We start from the raw sequence: 23,610 nt of genomic DNA on the forward strand, positions 1-23,610 counted from the left end.
TCGTCCTCAATTTAAGCAGAACCCTTTTCGTAAGCCTCCAGGTTTCTGCCCCGTAGGTGAGTACTGGTAAGACACAGCTGTTATACACTTTCCTCTTGAGGGATAGTGGCAACCTGCTGTTCATGACTTGAGAATGCCTGCCAAAAGCCCCCCAGCCCATTCTTATTCTTCTGGTTATTTCAGTCTCATGATCCGGATCCGTGGTCACTACCTGCCCTAAGTAGATGTATTCCCTTACCACTTCCAGTGCCTCGCTACCTATCGTAAACTGCTGTTCGCTTCCGAGACTGTTAAACATTACTTTAGTTTTCTGTAGATTAATTTTCAGACCCACCCTTCTGCTTTGCCTCTCCAGGTCAGTGAGCATGCATTGCAATTGGTCTCCTGAGTTACTAAGCAAGGCAATATCATCAGCGAATCGCAAGTTGCTAAGGTATTCCATCAACTTTTATCCCCAATTCTTCCCACTCCAGGTCTCTGAATACCTCCTGTAAACATGCTGTGAATAGCATTGCAGATATCGTATCTCCCTGTCTGACGCCTTTCTTTATTCGGATTTTGTTGCTTTCTTTGTGGAGGATTACGGTGGCTGTGGAACCGCTATAGATAGCTTCCAGTATCTTTACATATGGCTCATCTACACCCTGATTCCGTAGTGCCTCCATGACTGCTGAGGTTTCGACTGAATCAAATGCTTTTTCGTAATCAATGAAGGCTATATATAAGGGTTGGTTATATTCCGCACATTTCTCTATCACCTGATTGATAGTGTGAATATGGTCTATTGTTGAGTAGCCTTTACGGAATCCTGCCTGGTCCTTTGGTTGACAGAAGTCTAAGGTATTCCTGATTCTATTTGCGATTACCTTAGTAAATACTTTGTAGGCAACGGACAGTAAGCTGATCGGTCTATAATTTTTCAAGTCTTTGGCGTCCCCTTTCTTATGGATTAGGATTATGTTAGCGTTCTTCCAAGATTCCGGTACGTTCGAGGTCATGAGGCATTGTGTATATAGGGCGGCCAACCTTTCTAGGACAGTGTTCCCACCATCCTTCAACAAATCTGCTGTTACCTGATCCTCCCCAGCTGCCTTCCCCCTTTGCATAGCTCCCAAGGCGTTCTTTACCTCTTCCGGTGTTACTTGTGGGATTTCAAGTTCCTCTAGACTATTCTCTCTCACCTTATCGTCGTGGGTGTAACTGGTACTGTATAAATCTCTATAAAACTCTTCAGCCACTTGAACTATCTCATCCATATTAGTAACGATATTGCCGGCTTTGTCTCTTAACGCACACATCTGATTCTTGCCTATTCCTAATTTCTTCTGTACTGCTTTTAGGCTTCCTCCGTTCCTGAGAGCCTGTTCAATTCTATCCATATTATAGTTCCTTATGTCCGCTGTCTTACGCTTGTTGTTCGCATCTTATTTACCCCCAAATCCGCGCCTCGGTAGCGGAGGAAGTGAGAGCGATCCGGCCCGGAGTGAGTTGATCCGAAACGGCCAGTGGAAAACGTGAACTCGCCCCAGATCGACCAATGAAATCCGTATTCACTGCCTCGGAGCAAAACTACCTTTTCCAGATCGATAGGAGAAAAAAAACGCAGCGCCCTTCCACTCTGTGATGAAAGATGACCAGCGAAGCTGTGTATGTGGGCCCCTTAATGGTGAACTGCACCTTCGCCGCGGGTCGGCCCGGCATGGCACTATCTTCGGGATCGGCCCACGTATGGCGAGTGCTTAACGCCTGCTTCACATCCGCCGCGGGTTGGGCCGGTATTAAACTATCTTCGGGATCGGCCCTGTCATATGTAAGAGCCATTGGACACAAAAAGAAAAGAAGAGGACGGTGTGCGCCGACCGGTCCGAATGGCACGAGCCCTCAAGGCGCGTGACCCGAGGTGCGATCGGAGGAGAAGCGGCGCCAAGCTGGGATTATGGACGTGGCTCTGGGACAAGAAGGTTGGAGCGCCAGCTTCGCACTGGCGACAGGAGCCATGGAGGTTCGTACTAGCCCGTGACGCTGGCGACCCAGGGTGTGGCCGTCGTACTCGGCGACGTTCGAGCGAGGTCCCCTGAACCTGCTGCAGCCTCCCACGGCAGTAACAAGGGCACTCCAGGAGTTGGATCCCCCTTCTTCGGCAGACCAGCACGGACGGTAGTCCCCGGGGCGTCCCGCCGGCACTCAGAGAGGTAGCGGCGGAGCCCTACTGGTGGTTCGCCAGTTGTGCCAAAAGAAAGGTCACAAGGCAGACGAATGCAGGACTGGAGCCGTGGATAAGATGGCATGTATCATGACGTCAAGAGAGGATGGGCAGATAGAGCAGGACATGCCTGTAGTGGAAGGCGAGGTAGAAAGACGCAAGGCTATGGTCTTGAGAGACACGGCAGCCAATACCATTTTAGTGAGGAGGGATCTAGTGCCCCCAGAAAGCATGACCGGGTACTTTAAGCCAGTAATCTTGGTAGATAAACCCATTTAATATCTTCCAGAGGCACGGATTCAAATATCGACACCTTTTTACAGGGCTAGTCACAGCTAGATGTGTGGAGGGCCCTCTTTATGATTTGATTGTGGGAAATGTACCTGGGGTGAGGAAGGCAGATGACCCAGACCCAAGTTGGAAGAGGAAAGGGAAGGACGTGGAAGCGAAAGGACGCTCAGAAGCGCAAAAAGAGGGGACGCAAAAGGCTGCAGTACAAACGTGAGCAAGCAGTAGTGGCACCAAACCTCTGACAGCGTTGCAGGTCTCAGCCATTAAGGGATTAAATATTACCGCTGCAGAATTTAAGGAACTACTGAACAAGGACGAATCAATAGGAAAGTGTGAACTAAAGGTCGGAGAAATGATGCGTAGGAAAAGGAGCAGAACAGTAGTGGAGATTGTAAAGAAGAACAACCTACTATACAGGAAGTGTGTGTTTAGCTCAGGTAGGGAAGTACTACAGTTGATGGTCCCGAAAGAGCTGAGGGACACAGTACTAAAGATAGGGCACAACAGTGTAACCGCAGGTCATCAAAGAATAAAGAACACGCTAGAAAGGGTCACACAAGAGTTCTTTTGGATCGGGGTGCAGAGCGACATGAAACGGTATGTCAAATCATGTGACGTATGTCAGAAGACAGTGGCTAGGGGAAGTGTAAAAAAGTATGAACAGAGAAAGGAGATGGAAAGGGGGAAGAACGACAAGAAGTCTAGAGTTTGCATGGAGATTGCCGATGAGAAAGACCGCGGGGAGGTGCACACTTATATTAGTGAGAAGACCTTGGGGGTAGAGAGGGTTAGGTTGAACAAAGCCCTAGCGGCAATACAAGTACAGGAGTTAAGGGAGTTGATTCATAAGTTCGAGGAAGTGTTTGCAGACCTCCCAGGGCGGACAGGAGTAGTGCGGTGTGAGCTATAATAGTAGTAGGTCGGATTTCATGAGTAGAGCATTGGAGTGATGAAATGTCAAGAGTGTAACGCGGACGATTGAGTGTACATGTGTAAAGTGGTGAGAACAATGAACTCGCCAACGTTGTGAACTGTGCATGTGGTGAAACGTGTGCGACTGTGGTGATGTGTTGTGAGCCACGACGACGCGAGGAAAAGCACCCAAGTCAGAGCGGGAGAGTCAAACTCGCCACCATGAATACCGACAGAAGGCAGTTTTTAGGAAAGAAACTCCTGAAAAGGTGGCCTATCTCATATGTAAGAGGCATGGAACACAAAAAGAAAAGAAGAGGACGATGTGTGCCGACCGGTCCGAACGGCACGAGCCCTCAAGGCGCGTGATCCGAGGTGTGATCGGAGGAGAAGCGGCGCCAAGCTGGGATTATGGACGTGGCCATGGGACAAGAAGGCTGGAGCGCCAGCTTCGCACTGGCGACGGGAGCCATGGAGGTTCGTACTGGCCCGTGACGCTGGCGACCCAGGGTGTGGCCGTCGACCTCGGCAACGTTCGAGCGAGGCTCCCTGGACTTGCTGCAGCCTCCCACGGCAGTGCCGGGCACTCCAGGAATTGGATCCCCCTTCTTCGGCAGACCAGCACGGACAGTAGTTCCCGGGGCGTCCAGCCGGCACTCGGAGAGGTAGCGGCGGAGCCCGGCGGTAGGCCTAACCAGGAAGGCCGGAGTGCCATGTCACCGACATAGTTCGGGGCACCGACATCCGAGACGGAGGAGCTGGCCGGTCGATGCCACGACAACAAAGTTTGCAAGTCGGCAGGAGCACCGACTGGGATCAAGAGCCGGCGCACATCGGACTTGGAATTACGTGCGACATGGGAACTTTGTAAGAGCGTGCCTTTTTGTTAGCGTGCAGCCATAGGCCAGGGTTGCCGGACTTTCGCACGGAACGCGCTAAGGTCGAACGTAGGGGAGGATAAGGGCATATGTAGGCTGCGCAAGTGTGGTTTTATCTTTGTCAATTGAGTTTTGAGTTCCATTTTGACTGTGTTTTATTTTGAGTTTGTTCTTAGTAAAGTCTGTTTGCTATGCTCGCCTGCGTCTCACGACTCCATCTCTCCCAACATTCGCACGGCCCCGAGATCAGTGTGGCAGGCCCATGTATGGGGGGTGCTTAACGCCTGCTTCACCTCCGCCCCGGTCGGCTAGGAATTTCACTATCTTCGGGATCGGCCCACATATGGGGAGTGCTTATAGCGTCTGTTTCACCTCCGCCGCGGGTCGGCCCGGCATTGCACTGTCTTCGGGATCGGCCCACGTATGGGGAGTGCTTAACGCCTGCTTCACCTCCATCGTGGGTGGACCCGGCATTGCACTATCTTCGGGATCGGCCCCCGTATGGGGAGTTTTTTGCTTACAACGACACAACAATTTGTTTGGACGGTAGAGGTATACAGCTTCGCTGTAAAGCAGCATAATGTTCTAGTTACCCATATTAACGGCAACATTCTTACCGCTGCGACAACCCAGTCTGCTCCATGTACGAAACAGTACTTGCAGTAGATATCGTCAAATCCCGTGCACTGCAAGAAGGAATAAAACAGACAAAATAACAGAACACAATGTCCCCGATGTGTCACCAACTACCACATATCCCCTTAATCACAAAGGCGTCTCGATATGGCTTTAAGGGGAAGATTGGGCGAGGCGGTTGCTTTTATGTGAGACTGATTGAGGACGAAAGGTAGCAAGCTGACAGAGACTATATTTTATGCACACGTATAAGGATTCTGGCCACCTGGCAAACCAGTGTGAAACATTTTTTACCAACGTTGTTCCGATCGTTGGCCCAATATGTACTGAGTGTTGCATAAATATAAGAACGCCAGGTGTACTTGTCTGCTCTGGCTAAACTGTTGGCTCGTTGCCGCCCAAATTTCTTCCAGATGGGCAGTGGGTTTAGTTTGTTACGTTATTCATAGTGTACACCGTTGTTCGGTTAACTTTAAATATTCCAAGTGCACGTCGTTCTGTGGCGATGGCAATCAGTAAACTGTTGATTTTGGTTCAATAGTATAGTTACGCCTAAAGCCCTCCATCGTAAGCTGATTGAGCGGCTTTAGTTGCGCCATCTTTCACCGCTGCAATGACAGGCGCCGTTACACCATGGCGGTGACAGATGGCGCCACCTTTATGTTGCAGCTAATGTTCTTTTATACTACGCTCCATATAGACCGTTTCATCGGGCGAGGAGGATAGGGCGCGGGGAGAGCCTTTCCTCCTCTCTGGCTTGGGCGATCCGGCGCGGCGCTGCTTGAAAGTATTGCTGTCACGTGCTGCGGAACGATTTCGATATGTTTTATATCTAACTTTGTGAAATTTACGCCATGTTCGTTCATATAAGGTCATCAGGGAAGCCTTTCGGTGCATCAGTAGCTATACTGTAGGCAGAAAAATGTCTTGAGGGCGCAAAAATGTGACGCGCATAATCAGCCGCGGTGTACGCACATTATCAGTCGCGGTGCGTGTATGTGTTGTTTACTATTTTGCTTATATCGATTTTAATTCAACAAAGAAAACCAGCGTCTCTGTATTGCCAGCATTAAATGGTAAATCAGCTCACTGTCTGATCGATTGGCGTAGGCAGTAAAACATAAAACATAAGAGCGCATGCTCGTGCACAGCCAACCTAAGGCAACCACAAAACATCTGAGCGGCAGGCGCTATCAAATATTTGTGATACACTGGCATCGTCCTCCCGCATTTTAAGTCTAGTATGCTTGAAATTACCATATGTCTACGCTAGCTTTGCTGCATGAGGCCCATGGCGCTGCTCAACACAGCGATCACTGCGGTTGGTGAGCCAGCACGATACATACATAAGCGGTGTGCTTCGGCATTGCCTTTTTGGCCTGTATACAGCCATAATATATGAGAGGGTTCGCATAAAAAGAATACGATGGCTATTTTTGAGCGCAAAATTTCCGTAATACGTGTGAGCGCGTCGTAGAGAAGTGAACGAACACAACCGAAAAAAAAAATCTGTTATTATCCTCTTTCTCTAAAAAGCAAGAGAAAATGGGTTAACGCCGTACAACGTTTCTAAATATATAACCGCTGATGCCGTATGCTTGGACCATGCGCTATATAGAACAAAGATATCTGTAATCCAGCACCTATACTGCTTAGGACGCTCGCGCAGTTCGTAAACGGTCGCTTTGCTGGACAACCTTAATTCAGACTCTAAGGTATGCTGCTCTTACTAGCCAAAACTATTTTATTCATGGGTGGAAGCCTCATCCATCCAACCAAGTAGTCCCGCAATGTAACCTGCAGCGAACAGTTTGAACGCTTGTCAAAGTATAACAGCACAGCTCCTATCGTAGCAGAATGGTACCCACGCTGTTAAGATCGTCGCGTGTTTCATGGCTCATAAACCGCAACTTATAAAAAGAGGATAATACTGAAATAAGGTCACATTAGTGATTGGAACATTCAGAAATACACAACTGATCTCCGAAGCTGATTGTAGGCTCAAATATGCGCGCACACCATCGCGCTGCGTGTTCCGTCCAGCTCAACGCCAGCAGAAATTCCGGCCATGACGCCTTAAACCACTTCGGCACGTCTCACAGAACCGTTTACCACGTAGAAGACGCACGTCATACTAAATAGACCGCACGACCGCGAAAACAAACGCCAAAACCTACCGCCGAGCGTATACCTGCCATGCAAAAGACCGCTTTCACCCAAGCCAGTATGGCGCTGCTCATAGGCGGCGCTACTGCGTTCACAATATGGCGGCGCCTACGAAAAAACGGTCTATACGAGGATACTAATTGCGGTAAGGTCAATATATTTTTTTCATGTGAACGCATCAAATGGCCAATTGAGAGAAACACCCGAAACCTGTCGTCTGTAGCAGCAAAACGGCGCCTAAGTTCCCATTGCCATTAGCTGCGACGCCACGTCAAGAGCTCGCCTCGACACGTGCGGCTCGCGCCTGCCCGCGTCCTTGGTGGCCGCTGCGGCCTCCTCGGTCTCTGGGCGTGCAGGACATTGGCGGCATTGGCACCGCAGGATCGAAGGTCGAAGCTCGAAGGACCGCTCAGTGGCGTTCAATTAGACATTACCGGTTTCGAATTCCCAACAGAAAAGAAGTGCTTAGGTGCCCTCGGGTTTTTGTGTGCCGTCACTCCAGACGACGCATACTTTGGTATTAGAGCGAAGCTGGCAAGTGCTGCTTCCAAACATGGCATTATATATTAAAACCATAGAAAGTGCTACCTCGGCACTAAATTTGAACGGAGGTCCGTCAGGGTTCCGCTATAAGAGTCATGTACACCTGGCCCTCTTATGTATAGAAAATTCTGCATGCGCCATCCGTACAGAATCCCACATAAAGAAATAACTTGAAAGTACCTACCTGAGCCGATTCTATCTGCCCGTTGACGCTCAGCATGAAGACAGCGTTTGCTTCCATTTCGGTACTGTCTCGGGCCGTACAGATCGGAATGCCTTTAAATATAGGCTGTCAGACGCTGCTCCGAGTAACTTTATACGTAGCGAAACAATCCTGAAACCAAAGTGAGTTAAGAAAGTATATATAAATGCAACTTTGTTTGGGAATGTTGATGTCAAAAGCACTGCTGCTGCTAAATGTTTAAAAGCCTGTACCAAGAGGAGCATTTGTTGCACTCGAGAGAGAATCTCTGAACGAACCGTCGAATAATGATGTAACTGTGACGTATGCGTTAAACCGGCAGAGCTCGCAAAGGATTATTAGTGCCTCGGGAATAGCCGTGAGGGTGGTTGACAGAGTAGACGGTGCAAGCATGCGCAGAACTCACGTGAGGCGGCAAGGAGAGAAACTTACGAAAGCTAAGAAGACAACACTAATGATGAATTAACAGCCAGCGCAGGCACGTACCCAAGGGGGGGCCCGGGGGGGCCCGGGCCCCCCCCCGAAGTCAAGTGGCAAGAAAGAAGTCAAGAAAACGCCAGTTGCGTTTAACTTATCCCTTTGCTTCATTATTTCCTTGAGTTACGGCTCGCCGCGACGCTGGCAGATGCGCCGGAAGCGCTGCCCGGAACCATATACACGTGATATGGGTTAGATAAGGTGGGAAAGAAAATTATGTGAAAGAGCGTCCATCATGAAACCCTGCAATAACCCTTAAACCCATAAGCAAGATGACTGTTGCCCGTTACCTCGTCTGTTTTTCCCTAATTGTATAGCACTTTTCGTGCAAAATTGGCAACTGGAAACAAAAATCGCAAGGAGTTGAGAAATTAAGCGGTTTACTAAGGGAGAGAGCCAAGGCAACAACCAAACTGCGAGGAAAAGCGAATAATAAAAAGGTTAACAGTTGTTTATGACAATATTTATGGATCAACATCTTTTTATTTAAAAAGGAAATAGAGAAAACGCCGCCGGAAGTGGAGAACAATTACTTGTTTTGAATGACGCTTCTACAGTTATCGGTCGAACCGCCTCACGTAGCCGCTTCTCTGCTGTGCTTATGTGGGTGTTTTTCTAACATTTCGCCGTGAGGGCAGTACGTCTAGAATCGCAGATTCCTGCGCTCTACGCGGTTGTATGGGACTGGCGGCCGCACAGCGTTACGCAATTCGCGGAACTCTCAAAACTGATCAACAAGGCGAAAATAACTGATATTCGAAACTATAACATGAGAAAGACTGAAGAAGCCGTAAAAAATGAACGCAGCCTTAAATCAGTAAAAAAAGAAACCTGGCATAGGACAAACCATGATATATGCACTAAAAGATAAGAAGGATAATATCATCAGCAATCTCGAAGATATAGTAAAAGCAGCGGAAAAATTCTAAGCTGACCTGTATACAGTACCCAGAGGAGTCACGATACCTCACTTAGACACAGTAATGAACAGGATACAGAAACTCTCCTATAACTAGCGATGAGGTCAGAAGGGCCCTGCAAGACATGAAACGATGAAGAGCGGGAGGAGAAGGTGGAATAACAGTCGATTTAATCAAAGATGGAGGAGACATAATGCTTGGAAAACTGGCGGCTCTTTATACGAAGTGTCTATCGACTGCAAGGGTCCCAGAAAACTGCAAGAATGTTGACATTCTATTATTCTACAAAAAAGGAGACGTTAAAAAATTGAAAAATTATGGGACCCTTAGCTTGCTCCCAGTATTATATAAAATAATTACCAAAATAATCTCCAATAGAATAAGGGCAGCACTGGATTTTGTCAACCAAGGGAGCAGGCTGGCTTTAGGAAGAGATACTTTACAATGGATCACACCCATGTCATCAATCAGGTTATCGCGAAATCTGCAGAGTACAATAAGCCTCTCTATGTGGCTTATATAGATTACGAAAATGCATTTGACTCAGTAGAGATACCAGCAATCGTAGAGGCACTACGTAATCAAGGAGTACAGGACGCTTACGTAAAAAGCTTGGAAAATATTGCTACGTGCGTGTGGTATTTGTTTGTTTGAACGAGGCGCGTAGGCGCCAACACTCCAGAAAAGAGGAAGAAGAACGAACTGGGCTCGCGCTGTGAATCTAACCGGTCAGCGCTGCAACCGTTGTTGTAAATGTAATCTGTAAATAGTTTCTCGTCTTACTGACTCGTCCTTCGCGTAAGAATATCTACAGAGCTTCTACAGCTACCTTAATTCTACACAAGAAAAGCAGGGAGATACCTATAGAGAAAGGGGTCAGACAGGGAGACAGAATTTCTCCAAAGCTATTCACTGCGTGCTTAGAATTCAAGCTATTAAACTGGGAAGGCTTAGGGGTAAAGATCGACGGCAAATATCTCAGCAACCTTCGGTTTGCCGATGACATTGTTCTATTCAACAAAAATGCAGACGAGTTACAAAAAATGATTGCCGACCTTAACAAAGAGAGTGTAAGAGTGGGGTTGAATATTAATATGCAGAAGATTAAGATAATGATAAATAGCCGGGCAAAGGAACAAGAGATCAGGATCGCCAGTCGGCCACTAGAGACTGTGAAGGAGTACGTTTACCTAGGTCAATTAATCACAGGGAACCCTGATCATGAGAAGGAAATTCACAGAAGAATAGAAATAGGTTGGATCGCATACGGCAGACATTGCCAGCTCCTGACTGGAAGCTTACCATTATTATTGAAAAGTAAGGCGTGCAATCAGTGCATTTTGCCAGTGCTGGCATATGGGGCAGAGTCTTCAGAGCAAGTTAAGGACCGCGCAAAGAGCGATCGAACGAAGATTGCTAGGCATAACGTTGAGAGAGAAAGAGAGCGGTTTGGATCAGAGAGCGAACGGGTATAGACGATATTCTAATTGACATCAAGAGGAAAAAATGTAGCTGGGCAGGTCATGTAATGCGCCGGTTAGATAACCGTTGGACCATTAGGGTTACAGAATGGGTACCAAGAGAAGGGAAACGCAATCGAGGACGACAAAACACTAGGTGGAGCGATGAAATTAGGAAATTCGCGGGCGCTAGTTGGAATCGGTTGGCGCAGGACAGGGGTAATTGGAGATCGCAGGGAGAGGCCTTCGTCCTGCAGTGGACATAAAACAGGCTGATGATGATGATGATGATGATGATGGAGGTGGTGGGCCCCCCCCGAAAAAAAATCCTGGGTACGTGCCTGAGCCAGCGGTAAACTCATTTAGCGCTTTTAATTTTATGAAACTGAGTTACAGCCTTACCTTGGAAGCAGTGTTTAGTTAGAAGATAAGGAGCGGATATTGGAAGGAAATATTTTATGCAGGTTCCTGAAAGGGCAAAATGTAAAGCATGTCGGTACAGCATAACACGAATAGCGCTTTGTCCGTTCCATTCGCTCCGTGGTTCCTGCGTTGATCGTAAAAAGTTCTTGTTTGGTATTGTTATCAAAGCACTTCATGGTTTAATTGTGAAAGTACAGAGACACGTGTTATTTTGCAGCAGCTAAATAATTGGGATAGTGAGCAGAAGAGTGAATTGCGTAACTGGAAAGTAAGAATGCGATGATGTATGGTTAGAGTCATTTAGAGTCATTAGGGCTCATTGTAGTTGGCGAAGCATCTGTTTGCAGAACTGTCTCGAGAACTGCACCAACAAAAGAATCTCACGAACTGTCTTATAGAAAGGCATGCCGTCAACCGCCAATCACGTGCTGCTGAAGAAAATAGCTCATCTGAAAATGGTGGGTGCATTGAGCAGACATTGACAATGGAACGAAAGAATGAAATGGCATATTCTAGTAAAATGACAAGAAATTGTTAAAGTGCTCTGCGTGTCATTGAGGAACAAGAGCACGAGCGGCTCAGTGCTGAAGAAAACAACGATGCAGTGTCTGGCCGGCCCACCGTGCACTTGTCGTTGTGGATTGTGTACGTTATGTAAATTGATTTCCCGGTTAACTTTTTGTTCCCCCAACATTCCTGGTGGATGACGAGGTGGATGACGATTCTTTTTTTCCTTACGTGAACTTTCTTTAACGTTGCCAAGTCCTGGGGGCAGAACTGATTTTCCTGCATCTTAATTTTTATGCGTTATCTGGAAACACCTGGAGTTTTTATCCTGCCTGCCATTCTTTCGAACGGCCCTTTCACTTCTGCAGCGGCGCGACTACCGCCTCCACAGCCGATGAAGAAGACGGCTCACGTGCACGTAGCGCGATCACACGCTGGCGCGCTCGGCCGCGGTATCGGCATAGGCCGAGATCCTGCTGCACCACGGCTGGCCGGCCGAAATAAACCGCGGCCACGGCGGCTACCTCTCCGCGCCGCCTCCTACAACTTCCTTCCCTGTCAGAAAATTGTGATAGACAGTTACAGAGTAGTCAGCAGTAGCTTATTTACCTTCCTTTCATTTTTTGTATACAACCAATTGCCACTTTCCGCGCGAAGACCCGTATACTGTCAAGTCTTCCTAGACAGTATACCGTTCTCGCCCGTACACTCTCAGACGTGTTCATCACTCTGTGGTTCTTAGGAATACTAAACGTTTACAGCGTTTACAGCTGAACAGCGATATATAAATCGACGTCACCTCGTGCGTTCAGTTCCGTCCCATAGAAAAGCTCACACACACACGCCAAATAGAAAGCAACGTCTCACCAACTTGGCCATGCCGAAATCGTGTTGCTAACGGCATGCAAATCCTACCCTGTCCGCGTTTCAACGAGGGCATTGAATGCTGTTCGTTGGCCGCTCACCGCTTTCAGCTGCCAGATGGGAATGACGCTGCCACCGCTAACCGTCCCGTCACACGGCGCGGACAACGTGCGAATGGCAGACGCACACAACAATCGCGTCGCCATAGAAACGGTCTGCGGTAGACCGCGGGGAGGAGGGCTGCGCTCTCGGCGTTTGATGCGCTTCCGCCATCTGGCGATCGTGTCCGAAATTATTGATCCAATACGTGCGTTTTGGTTGCGCGCGTTTGGGATATGAAAATAACGGATTGGTTCGTGGTAGCGCAGCGTCACAATGAAATACAGGGTGTTTGAGTGACGCTGCGCAGGAGGGTTTGGAGATATTTTCAAACACTCGAGGTTTTCAGCGTTAAGTCAAATCTCGGTAAACGATCATTTCTTTACAGCAGCAGAACATCGTGGCCACTGAACCAGCATGAGTGGGATTTATTCATAATTACTATAAAAATAACAGTATTATCAAAAGGAACATCGAGAGCAGTACTTAAGCTAGTCAAGTAACTAGCTAGATAATTCGTGCAGCGGCCAGAAAGTCGGTAACAGGTAAAGCAATGAGGAAGGGCCATCGCGGAAACTGTACCAGAATTAGTAGATGCCTAAGAAAGGACATAATAGCAGATGCTTTTTTTTTTCTACCTGCACCAAATTAAGAAAAAATGCCTGTGGTAGAGATTGCAGAATTCTAACACTTGAGGTAAACTACTAGTTGAGGCGACAATTACTTCTACAGAAAATACAAATGCATGATTGTATAACACAATTAAACTAATTAAAATTTTATTTAATTTACGGTGCATATTTCAATTTACCAATGGTAGCCTGTAAGTTCCCAAGGCGTGCCCACTTTATTTATTTATTTATTTATTTATTTATTTATTCGTTTCTTTATTTCACTTGTCCTCATGGCCCCATGGGCATTAAAGAGGGCAGTGGGTACTGTGTGAGTAAAAATATCCAATACTGAATAATTAAGTACAAAAATTTATATCAAAACGTGACCAGCAGTACATTTACAATGTTCCTGCTAATAAAATGTTAGCTAATGCAGGAAATAAATAAACACAAAATTACTACCATTGTTTTGATTAGGAGTACATTCATAATATTTCTGCTAATACAATACTAGCTAATGCATCATGAAAATGCTCATTGTAACGGATTGTTACAATATATGAAACAAATTCTAAGGAGTACACCAGTTTCGATATAAATATAGTCAGAGTGTCTGATGGCAAAATGCATTGGCGTTGCAATTACTTTTGTGCTTCAGTGCATAAAACCGCGTTTTCTTAAAGAAAGTGGTCTGTAATCCACGCTGTCAAGGTGGTGGGCCAGCGAAGCTATTGTTTCACAGGATCCGGTAGACCAATGTGACGTAGCCTTCAACGATGGAGCAATGCACTACGTGTAATGATTGACAGCAAGACAATTAAATGTACTTTACCAAAGCATTATTTCTATGAAACGCTATTGATAACTTCTTTGTGATCGCTGTGGTAAATACTGAGGTTTTCCGTTGCTACTTTGGAGAGATTCGTAGATTAAGTTAAATCAATACAGGAACTGTGCTATGGGCAGGAACCGTTGCGTCCTGCCTAACCTGAGAACGACGCCATTGTGCGTATTGACGTTGTTCTCGTCACCGCTCGTTGTGTTCACGCTGCTCTTCGGGAGCCCTAATATGCGTGGCAAAAATCACAACAGAAATGAAATCAGTTGTTAGGCGGGCTCTCATGAAAGTGTTGCTAGAAATGTTTGCTGCGAACGCCATCCGGGAAGGCGAGCTTTCTGTCAAGGGAAACGAAGAAATCCCAGAATCCTATTCATATTGACACGTGTACTTGTCTTTATCTCGCGACACGTTTCACCGCCTAACAAATGTTATCGCACGGCGCAGGACGCGCCTGCATGTATCGGAAGTTTCTGGAATCTTATCGATGGTCGCATCTGCTGTCTGTGACCGAACCTTGTGAAAACTGATTGCATGTGTGTGCGACGCGAATAATGTAGAACTTTGTGGAAGACGCCCGGGTCCCAGCGATTAGTCTGGAACATTCGACGATTGATGTATAAAAGCCGACGCGCTTGACCCGTTGATCAGAATTTCGACGATCGCCGACCGTGTTCGCCGCTATCGTTGTGCTATAATTGTAGCCTGTTTTGTGGGCACAGGTTCGCCCAATAAAAGTTAATTTTGTCATTCACAGTATTGCTACTGTGTTCTTCAACGTCACCACCACGTGACATCTGGTGGAGGTGCTTTACGTTCATGTACCGGACGCCCCCGACAAGCCGTAATCCAAGCCCGGACCGAAAAGACAACACCAACGTCGTCCCGGAACATCGAGCAAGCCGCCGGCTACAGCAGCTGCCCCCGGAACACGGTCTTCTACCAGATACGACCAAGAAGACAGTCCAAGAAGATCGTCCAGAAACGACCAAGAATACATCCCCAATGGCAGCCGCAGCGGCCCCAATAATTCTTCAGCAGCCCAAGGAACCACCGACGTTCCGTGGTTCCACATTTGAGGACCCAGAAAGCTGGCTGGAGACGTATGAGAGGATCGCTACGTTTAACAGCTGGGAAAGCGACGACAAGCTGCGACATGTCTATTTTGCGTTGGAAGACGCCGCCAAGACGTGGTTCGAGAATCGAGAAGCCACCTTGACGACGTGGGACCTGTTCCGAAGCGGCTTCCTGCAAACATTTACAACCGCCTTGCGAAAAGAGCGAGCCCAAGCTCTACTGGAGACCAGAGCGCAGCTGCCGAATGAGACGATCGCGATCTTCACTGAGGAAATGAGCCGTCTGTTCCGCCACGCCGACCCGGAAATGTCCGAGGAGAAAGAAGTCCGCCTACTGATGCGTGGTGTAAAGAAGGAACTTTTCGCCGGAATGGTAAGAAGTCTACCGAAGACCGCCGACGAGTTTCTTCGTGAGGCGACGAGCATCGAGAAGACACTGGAAATGCGGAACCGGCAATTCGACCGCCGCACCAGCCCACTTCTCGTGCCAGCCTGTAGTTGAAGTGGATCCCGCCTCGTTTAATATCACCACACCTTCTCACTTCCCTGTTTACTTCGACAACCTCGAAGCCTTTCTCTCGGCTTATTTTCCATATCGCCTCATTAGCAGCCACTACGGCTCTTTGTACGTGACTGTCACGTACATGCACCTCCGGCACCGTGCACACCACGATCTGGACACCAGGGGATAGCTCGCGCATGTCGTCCACCCACTTCGCCAAGCGCTGGGCTAGTCCTGCCCCTTTCTTGTTTAGGACGTCATTTAGCCCACTTGCTACTATGACAAGGTTGCGCACGTGGGCATTTTGCGCGAGCTTTTCTTTTCTCGCTCCATCACAGAACCCAGTGTCCGCTCTGGAAATGTCCCTACCGCCGCTATTTTATCGTCTTTCGCCCTCTCCACAATTGCTTTTGAGCACCTAGCCAGGTTTGAGTCACCGGCGATAATCACCCTTTCACTTTCTCCTACCTCTCCCTGCTTCCCTTTGTCCTTTTCTGTGTGATTCGAACTCGACAAGGGGCATTGTCCCCTGGGCTCCTGCTTTTTCCACGCGGCGGCCTCAAGGTAGGTTCCAGCTAACCCTTCATCACGCTGCACGCATTCCACGTACTTTGCTGACACTCCCTCTCTTGTCGCGTCGGGGGTCTGCGTTCCATTGTCACGCACATTCTCGTTCACGATAGCAGCCCTGTTCAGCTTTTCCTCGGCTGCTTCAAGTCTCTTTTCAACTATCTTTCGTGCATCACGCTCCCTGTTTAGCTCATTTTGGAGCTCTTGCACCTGTTTGAGAAGCTCTTCCTGGAAAGCTTCCATTTTCTGCAGCCTAGTATTGACATCGCATTGTGTGTCGGTTGATTCGATGCCCTCTCCATTCTCATCCGTCTCCTCATCTGCCTTGAAGGACCCCCCGCGCACTGCGTGCTTTCACGGCTTTCTCGCCATGTATTGCACGGCTTTTTGCAAATACTACAATACTATAATAATGCTACTACTGATACAACTGTAATAATGCTACTACTAATGATACGACGATATGCCACGTCAACACCCCCTCCCTCGTGGCGCCGCTATGACTAAACGCGCTCGGCGGACCAAGTATTGTTAGTAGAATCGCCAACGCCTTCACGGTTCGATTGAAGCAGGGGGAATTCCTGGAAGGAGATGCTTTGCGTTGCGTTCTCACGGGGCTTTGAAGACGCCTGATAATGGACAGCTGCGGTGGCCACTGTGCGAAGTCAGCTCTGGGTTTAAAAGGCGCCTGCTCGGGTCAAGCACCGTGTCTCCGAGAACCCACTCACTTCGGCGTGGTCAGTGAAAACTGTGCGGAATGTGTGTCTGTGAACCCCCCTCCCCTCAAAGGCGGGTCGCCTACGATGACTTTGAACGCTCCGAGTTGGTAGCAGGTTCAACGGCCATTTTTCCCTCACCTAGGGATCAAAAGAAGACAGAGTGTTTATAAGCAGCTGTGGTGCGGCTGCTGAGTATGCATTCCTCTTTCAGTCATCTTAGACTGATGAACTGTAACGTTCTCATGTAAATACTGTAAATAAACCCATGTTCCTCGTTCTCGATGAGAACAAGTCTCTCCCTTCAACAACGTCCTCAGCGTGGATAAGTTTGACGACGGCATGGGCCAGCTACCATCTATTTCATGCCCGACCCCAACCATTACAACTGGCTGACAGCAGCGACACGGACTTTGGGACGTGGCGCTGTGCCTGCGGTGAGTGCTTGGTTCTTGCTTTGACTCTCTAGGCTTCATTTTGTGGTTGTTCTGTTTAGAACAGTAGGGAAGCTAGATTATTGATTGTTAGCTAGGTTGTGTTTTCCTAGGTAGGTTTACCGAGCAGGATCAAGGCAGTAAAGCAGCAATCATGGAGTTAAGGACACTGCTGAGAGACGAATTGTTGATTGTTGGTGAGGAACTGGGCCTAGAGATACGCAAGGAAATGCTAAAATCGGAATTATTGCAGCTAATTTCCGAACAGGCCAGTGAGGAAGACATTGAAATGAGGTTGAAACTTTTTAAGAAAAGAGAGAAATGGGATAGAGAGAGAGAAGGACGGAGCAGAGAAGAACGGAACAGAGAGAGAGAGGACCGCGAGAAAGATAGCGAGTTAAGAAAAATGCAACTTGAACTTGAAAGCAAACGTTTGGAGTTGTCTCAAGGAGGTGAAGGGGCTCTGGGACGATCAAGTGAGGCAGAATCATGCCGCATGGACAGGCTGTTAAAGCCATTTGAGGTACGAAATGACATAGGCTTGTTCCTAGGAAATTTTGAAAGGACTTGCAAGAAGATGAACTTCGGTCCGAGTAGATGGCCACAGTGGTTGCTGTCTATGTTGGCGTGTAAGGGTGCGGAAGTGATTGCCAGACTCAGTGCACCGGATGCAAATGATTATGCAAAGGTTAAGGCTAATCTTTTGAACAAGTAGCGCCTTTCAGCCGAAGCTTTTCGGCAGAGGTTTAGAAGCACAGGCAAGAAGGATAGCGAGGGATATCCGGATTTTGCATATAGCTTAAAGGGCAACCTAGTCGAATGGTTGAAAAGTGCGGAAGCGTATGAGAGCAGAGACGTGATCATCAAATGCATGTGTCTAGAGCAGTTTCACAAAAGCATCCCCCCAGCTGTGAAACTGTGGGTGCAAGACAGAGGGAATGTTAACGCTGTGGAAAGGGCGGCTGAATTAGCTGAAGAGTGCGCAACGCGTAGAAAGTTGAACGCCGAGGACGGAAACTGGGACGGTCGAAATGGACCGCGGAAACCATTTCCGTTCAAAAAGCGTTCGCAGACTAGACGACCGGAGCCTGTAGACGTGGAGGAAAAGCCCCCAGAAAAGAGCGAGGAAAAATCAAACGGGGAAACCCCACAAAAAGAGCAGAAAAAAAGTTCGAATCTGTTAGACCGATCCGCTGCTATAAGTGCCACAAACTCGGACATATCGCGGTAAACTGCGGGAAGCCCAGCGTAGTTTTCTCCTACGTGGATGAAAAAGACGAGAATACGCAACTGTTAAGCCCATATCTTGACGACCTGGAAGGTAATGGTAAACGTTGCCGGGTGCTGCGAGACAGTTCCGCCACTATGGACATTGTCCATCTGTCTTACGTGACGGTAGATGACTTCACGGGAGAAGTAGCATGGATCAAACAGGTTGTACAAGAACACAGCGTGTGTCTGCCCATGGCCAAAGTAAATATCAGTGGACCGTTCGAGGAGCTAGTGACAGAGGCTGCAGTTACCAAATTTTTGTCGCTGCAATAATCTTACATTTTTTTCGAATCGTTCGGATCAGTTACTGCGGGACAAAGAGCTTAAACTGGGAGAGGGCGTAGTACAAGCGTTGACGCGACACCAAGATCGGAAAATCGCGTCGCTTTCGGCTGAAAATGCAAAAGCTGCTTCAGCGGAAGTAGCAAAAGAGATAACTTCAATAACCGAATCCGAGCTAGGCTCGAGGGACGAAAGAACTGTTGAGGAAAGCCTGCCAGCTGACCAGCTCAATGAGAGCGGATCCCTAGGGTGTCAAAGTTCACGCCTGCAAAAAGAGCTAGCTGACGCACCCGCAAGCGAGACAGGGTCGTTACTATCACCTTCCTCAAAGAACTTTGATCAGCTCTTACTTGTGACAGAGAGTCACTGGCAGCCGAGCAAAAGAAGGATGACATCTTAGCTAAATTACATCGCACAGCTAAAGAAGGCGTTGCTAGGCGCAACGTGACGATACAAGAGAGAGGAGGATTGTTGTATCGGCACTAAGGAAACCGAAAGGGTAGGATTCTAGTTCAGTTAGTGGTACCTACTAAGTACAGGGGGGACCTTTTGAGTCTCTGTCATGGAAATGGGTGGTCTGGCCACCTAGGCAGAAACAAACCAAAGGAAAGATTGCTTATGGAATACTACTGGCCTGGCTATTTCGAAGACGTAGAAAACTTTGTAAAATCATGCGACGCCTACCAGCGCTCGGGTAAACCAGGAGAAACATGGAGAGCTCCACTAAAGGTAGTAACACCAGAGCAGAATAGTAATAACAACAGAGCAACAGAACAGAATAATAATAACAGAACCTTTCAGACGACTTGTGATAGACATGGTAGGGCCTCTACCAAAGAGAAAGTCGGGTTACAGGTACTTGTTTACCATGCTGTGTCCGGCTACAACGTTTCCAGAAGCAATCCCTCTGAAAGAGCTCAGCTCCACTGAAGTAGTAGACGCGCTTTTGACAGTATTCGCACGAGTTGGGTTACCAGACGAAATTCAGGCGGATCAAGGGTCAGTATTCACCAGCGCACTGACTTCCACATTCTTGCAAAAGTGCGGGGTAAAGTTGATGCACAGTTCCGTCTATCACCCTCAGTCAAATAGTGTAGAGAGGTGGCATTCAGTGTTTAAAGGGAAGCTGAAACAATTTTCGAAAAAAAAAATTAGTTCTCTGCTGCATTCTACAGTTTTAAGTCCCCTGAACACGAATATCTGGTTCAAAAAGGGCGGAAACAAACGCAAACGGCTGTTTTTCCAAGAAAACGCGCACCAGCGCCTCAGGGCATCGCGCGAACGCCGCTGTTGCCCGTGATTGGTCGGGGCCGCTGTGACGTCATTCGCGGCAGTCGCCGGTCGGCGCCGCCGCTTCAGAGCATAGCACGCTGTTCTGTTCTGGCTTCATAGCTGAGTCAAAGTTGTTCTTTATTCTATGGCTGAGTTGTAAGCATTATGGAACGTTCTTGCTGTCTCGGACAGCTTGTGTTTTCGCCGTACATGTTCGAACCGACAGCTGATACGGAAAACGATGGCGGCAACGACGATGTTGAGTGTGCCTACAGCGAGAGCGATGTGTGCACCTTCTCGCGCGTTGGAAATCTTAGCTGGTACGTATTTTTTTTCATTTAGCTGCACTTTCCAATGACGGGAGAAAAAATGCGCTAAAGTGTCACTGGGAACTTGCTGCTGGAAGAATGCCGAAGCACTAACTTCTCATTAGATTGTAAACACGGGTGCAATTACGCGATGTCAAGCACCTTGCCGCTGCTTGTCTAAAGTTCCGTTGTTTTTTGCATGTTGGTACACGATCGCGAACATAAGTGCCGCGTTTGGCCACTTCAAGCTCTTCAACATTATCTGCCTGTGTCACACTGGCTGCTTCAAACTCTTCGATTGGTGATGGTAATGGAACAGGTTCATCAGGGGCTCGGTTCTCTAGGTGCTCTGCTAGAACCTGAAAGAGTGCAAGGCATGGATGTCATGAATTTCAGCATATCATGCATATCAGCAAACATGACAACAGTTATATTACTTCCAGTAATTGATATACTTTTTCAGTAATTTATGTGATGGATTAGTTGTCTAGTGATTTAGCCATGTGAATTATTTGGTGTCTAATTTCATGGCTGAAGTAATTTATTAATTGCATTAAATATGCACGAGTAAGTTGTGTACGGTGCCACAACATTGGTAGTGTCGCGAGGTGTTGTGGAGGAACATGGGGGGGGGGGGAGGGCATGAAATGTTGGAAAGTGTACGTTACCTTGAAGAAAGGTTGGCGTCCCTTTAAACTTTGCTTTTTGCTTCTTGTATGCATGAAAACTTTTTGGAAGCAATCGTAAAGTAATACCATTTTGGAAAGCGGTAATCGGTAATGTAATTCATATCGATGATTGTAATAAGAAAGTAATGAGTAATGTAATATAATTACTTTCAAATAATTATTTTGTCATGCCTGATACATAGCTAGTTCTCTAGGTACAAAGGCAAGAAAATATTTTTTGTCCAGAAGCGATACCTGTATTGGGCTAGACAACGTCGAATGCTGACAAGTTCAATACCTCACAACGTTACTTCCTTATTTGAGCCCGTTCACCTTGCCATGGGCGCGGCTGTGCCGACGCTCGTTTTTGCGGCATATCGCTGCTGGTAGCAAGCTGTGAGTGCAAAATCAACGGGACGAAGTTTTCACACGACGAGTTCAACTACTCTAACGCAAGCATCAAAATATTACCGTAACGCCTTATGTCGTGCGATTTGAACACGAATGCTGAACAGCTAAATCTGCGGGCACCGCGTGGTCGGACGAATAGCAAATATCACTGAATGCGCAAGCATACCCCCGGCCAGTTATTTCACCGTATCAAAACAGCACCGAACAAACAGCCGTAGTACAGTGTTCCATGACAATGCGGAGTGGAAAAACAGGATGAAAATGGCAAGCACTTTGCACGCACGTGCATATTCCCGGCTGTGCCTCCACCTCGCTTCGTCAAAGGCCGCTGTAAGGCCGTTTGTTCGACACTCAGGTGATCATCTGTTTAAAACATTGCCCGTGTGCACATTAAAATCCTTACCTCAACATTTCTCCTTTTGGCAAAGGCCGCTCTTGGAGGTGGCGAGGTGTTTGTATTGTGGGAGAATATAGACGGAACAACGCCGGGCTTCAGACGCGCCGATTCAATTGGAATACCGAGTGCCCGCATCGCTGTCAAGCTCCGATGATAACCACTGTCGCGGAAATGCTCCGAGCACAGCACAGTTGATTTCGTCGGCACGAAATTATCTCTCCTCACCGCACGGACCCACTGCGCTGCAAGTTTCTTGTCCTTCGGGAACATGTGAAACACCACATCGTCTCGGCCGTCTGTTTTCGCACAGCCGAATGTGCACAGAACGAGGGCAGGTTAGGCGCCCTTGGTTGTAGGCACTCACGCAGCACAGAAAGGAAGCACCAGTTCACGAAAATCGCAAAAGAAAACAAACGTCAGCGGCGGCAAATCTCTCGTAGCGTCGTTTAGTAAAGCGCAGGACGGGAAGAAACTTGCCAGCACATGCCAGCACGGCGGTCCGGCTGTACGGTCCCCGCGAGTGACGTCATTCTCGCCGGTTCTCTCCTCTGGCAACCACCTCACCCGGCGCTCCGGGAAGCGATGGGGGCGTGTCCGCGGGGGGGATTTAGAAAGCGATTTCTGCCCCTTATATTGACAATACAAAAAAAATATTTCAGAACCGTAAATGAATAGGTCTGCTCTTCCCAACCCCAGCAATTCATGGAAATTTAAAAGCGCTTCAGTTTCCCTTTCAGCGAGTTTTGCGAGCGCTTTGTTACGAGCGCAAGGAGGACTGGGAGAATTGCCTTCCTGCCGCTTTGTTTGCTTTGCGAACGGTTGCCCATGAGGCTACAGGGTTCTCGCCAGCAGAATTGTGTATGGGAGGCAGTGGCGTAGCAACGGGGGGGGGGGGGGGGGGGCGTGGCCCCGGGTGCACGGTGCCAGTAGGGGGAGGGGTATCACATACGTCTGAAGACACCCGAAAATTGTCGATATCCTAGCCTTCCTCGACTACACCCGGGGGGGGGGGGGGGGTGACAGAAGAGCTAAGGGCCCCGGGTGCCAGATGACCTAGCTACGCCACTGATGGGAGGACACTCCGTTCTCCACTGAGAATGTTAAGAGAGATGTGGGAGGAAAGAGGAGAGAGTCCAACAGTGGTAGAATACGTGCTAAACCTACTGGAACGGATAAGTGCGACCCAAGAACTAGTCGAAAAGAACATGGGAGTAGCTCAAAAGAACGCCAAGTTCTATAACGATAAGAATGCGAGGCTTCGTACGTTTAACGCCGGAGACTCGGTAATGATCCTCAAACCTTCAAGAAAAAGCAAGCTTGAAGTTCACTGGGACGAGCCCGTTAAAGTGTTGCACAATCTTTCAGAAACTAACTATGCTCTGAAAATGCCTGGTCGCAGGAAGGAGGTGAGGATATACCACTGAAATTTGATGAAGCCGTACGTAGAGCGGAGCGGAGTCGTTAACTGTACCATCAAAGAGCAGGATGGCACTAGTACCAAGTTTAATGAGTATAAGGTGACCTCCAACTCTGAAATCAGCCTAGGAGAAGTAGTAGAACAATTGGGAAGCTTGCACGCTCTTAGACCTGAGCAGCTAGATGAGCTGAAAGGGCTGTTAGGGGAATATCTCGACAGATTCAGCGATCGGCCAGGTAGAACCAAACTAAT

The 23,610-nt window shown here is 48.0% G+C and overlaps 1 protein-coding gene across 4 annotated transcripts in view; it reads right to left on the reverse strand.

The window, feature by feature from the left end:
• Window positions 1–23,610, reverse strand: part of LOC126526291 (B9 domain-containing protein 1-like) — an 85,722-nt gene that overhangs the window by 36,876 nt on the left and 25,236 nt on the right. Inside the window, exons 1-3 of one of the 4 annotated variants that reach the window (XM_055068122.1) lie at window positions 12,584–12,663; window positions 7,814–7,963; window positions 4,902–4,970 (exon numbers count right to left, since the gene is read on the reverse strand). In XM_055068122.1, the coding sequence (XP_054924097.1) occupies window positions 4,902–4,970; window positions 7,814–7,870 (126 nt within the window). In that variant the 5' untranslated portion in view covers window positions 7,871–7,963; window positions 12,584–12,663. Of the gene's footprint in view, window positions 1–4,901; window positions 4,971–7,813; window positions 7,964–12,485; window positions 12,664–23,610 lie in introns of those variants that run through there. The other 3 variants (XM_055068121.1, XM_055068123.1, XM_055068124.1) reach the window with 3 other exon arrangements.

Source organism: Dermacentor andersoni, chromosome 8, assembly GCF_023375885.2.
Source record: "Dermacentor andersoni chromosome 8, qqDerAnde1_hic_scaffold, whole genome shotgun sequence".
Classification (NCBI taxonomy): Eukaryota; Metazoa; Arthropoda; class Arachnida; order Ixodida; family Ixodidae; genus Dermacentor; species Dermacentor andersoni.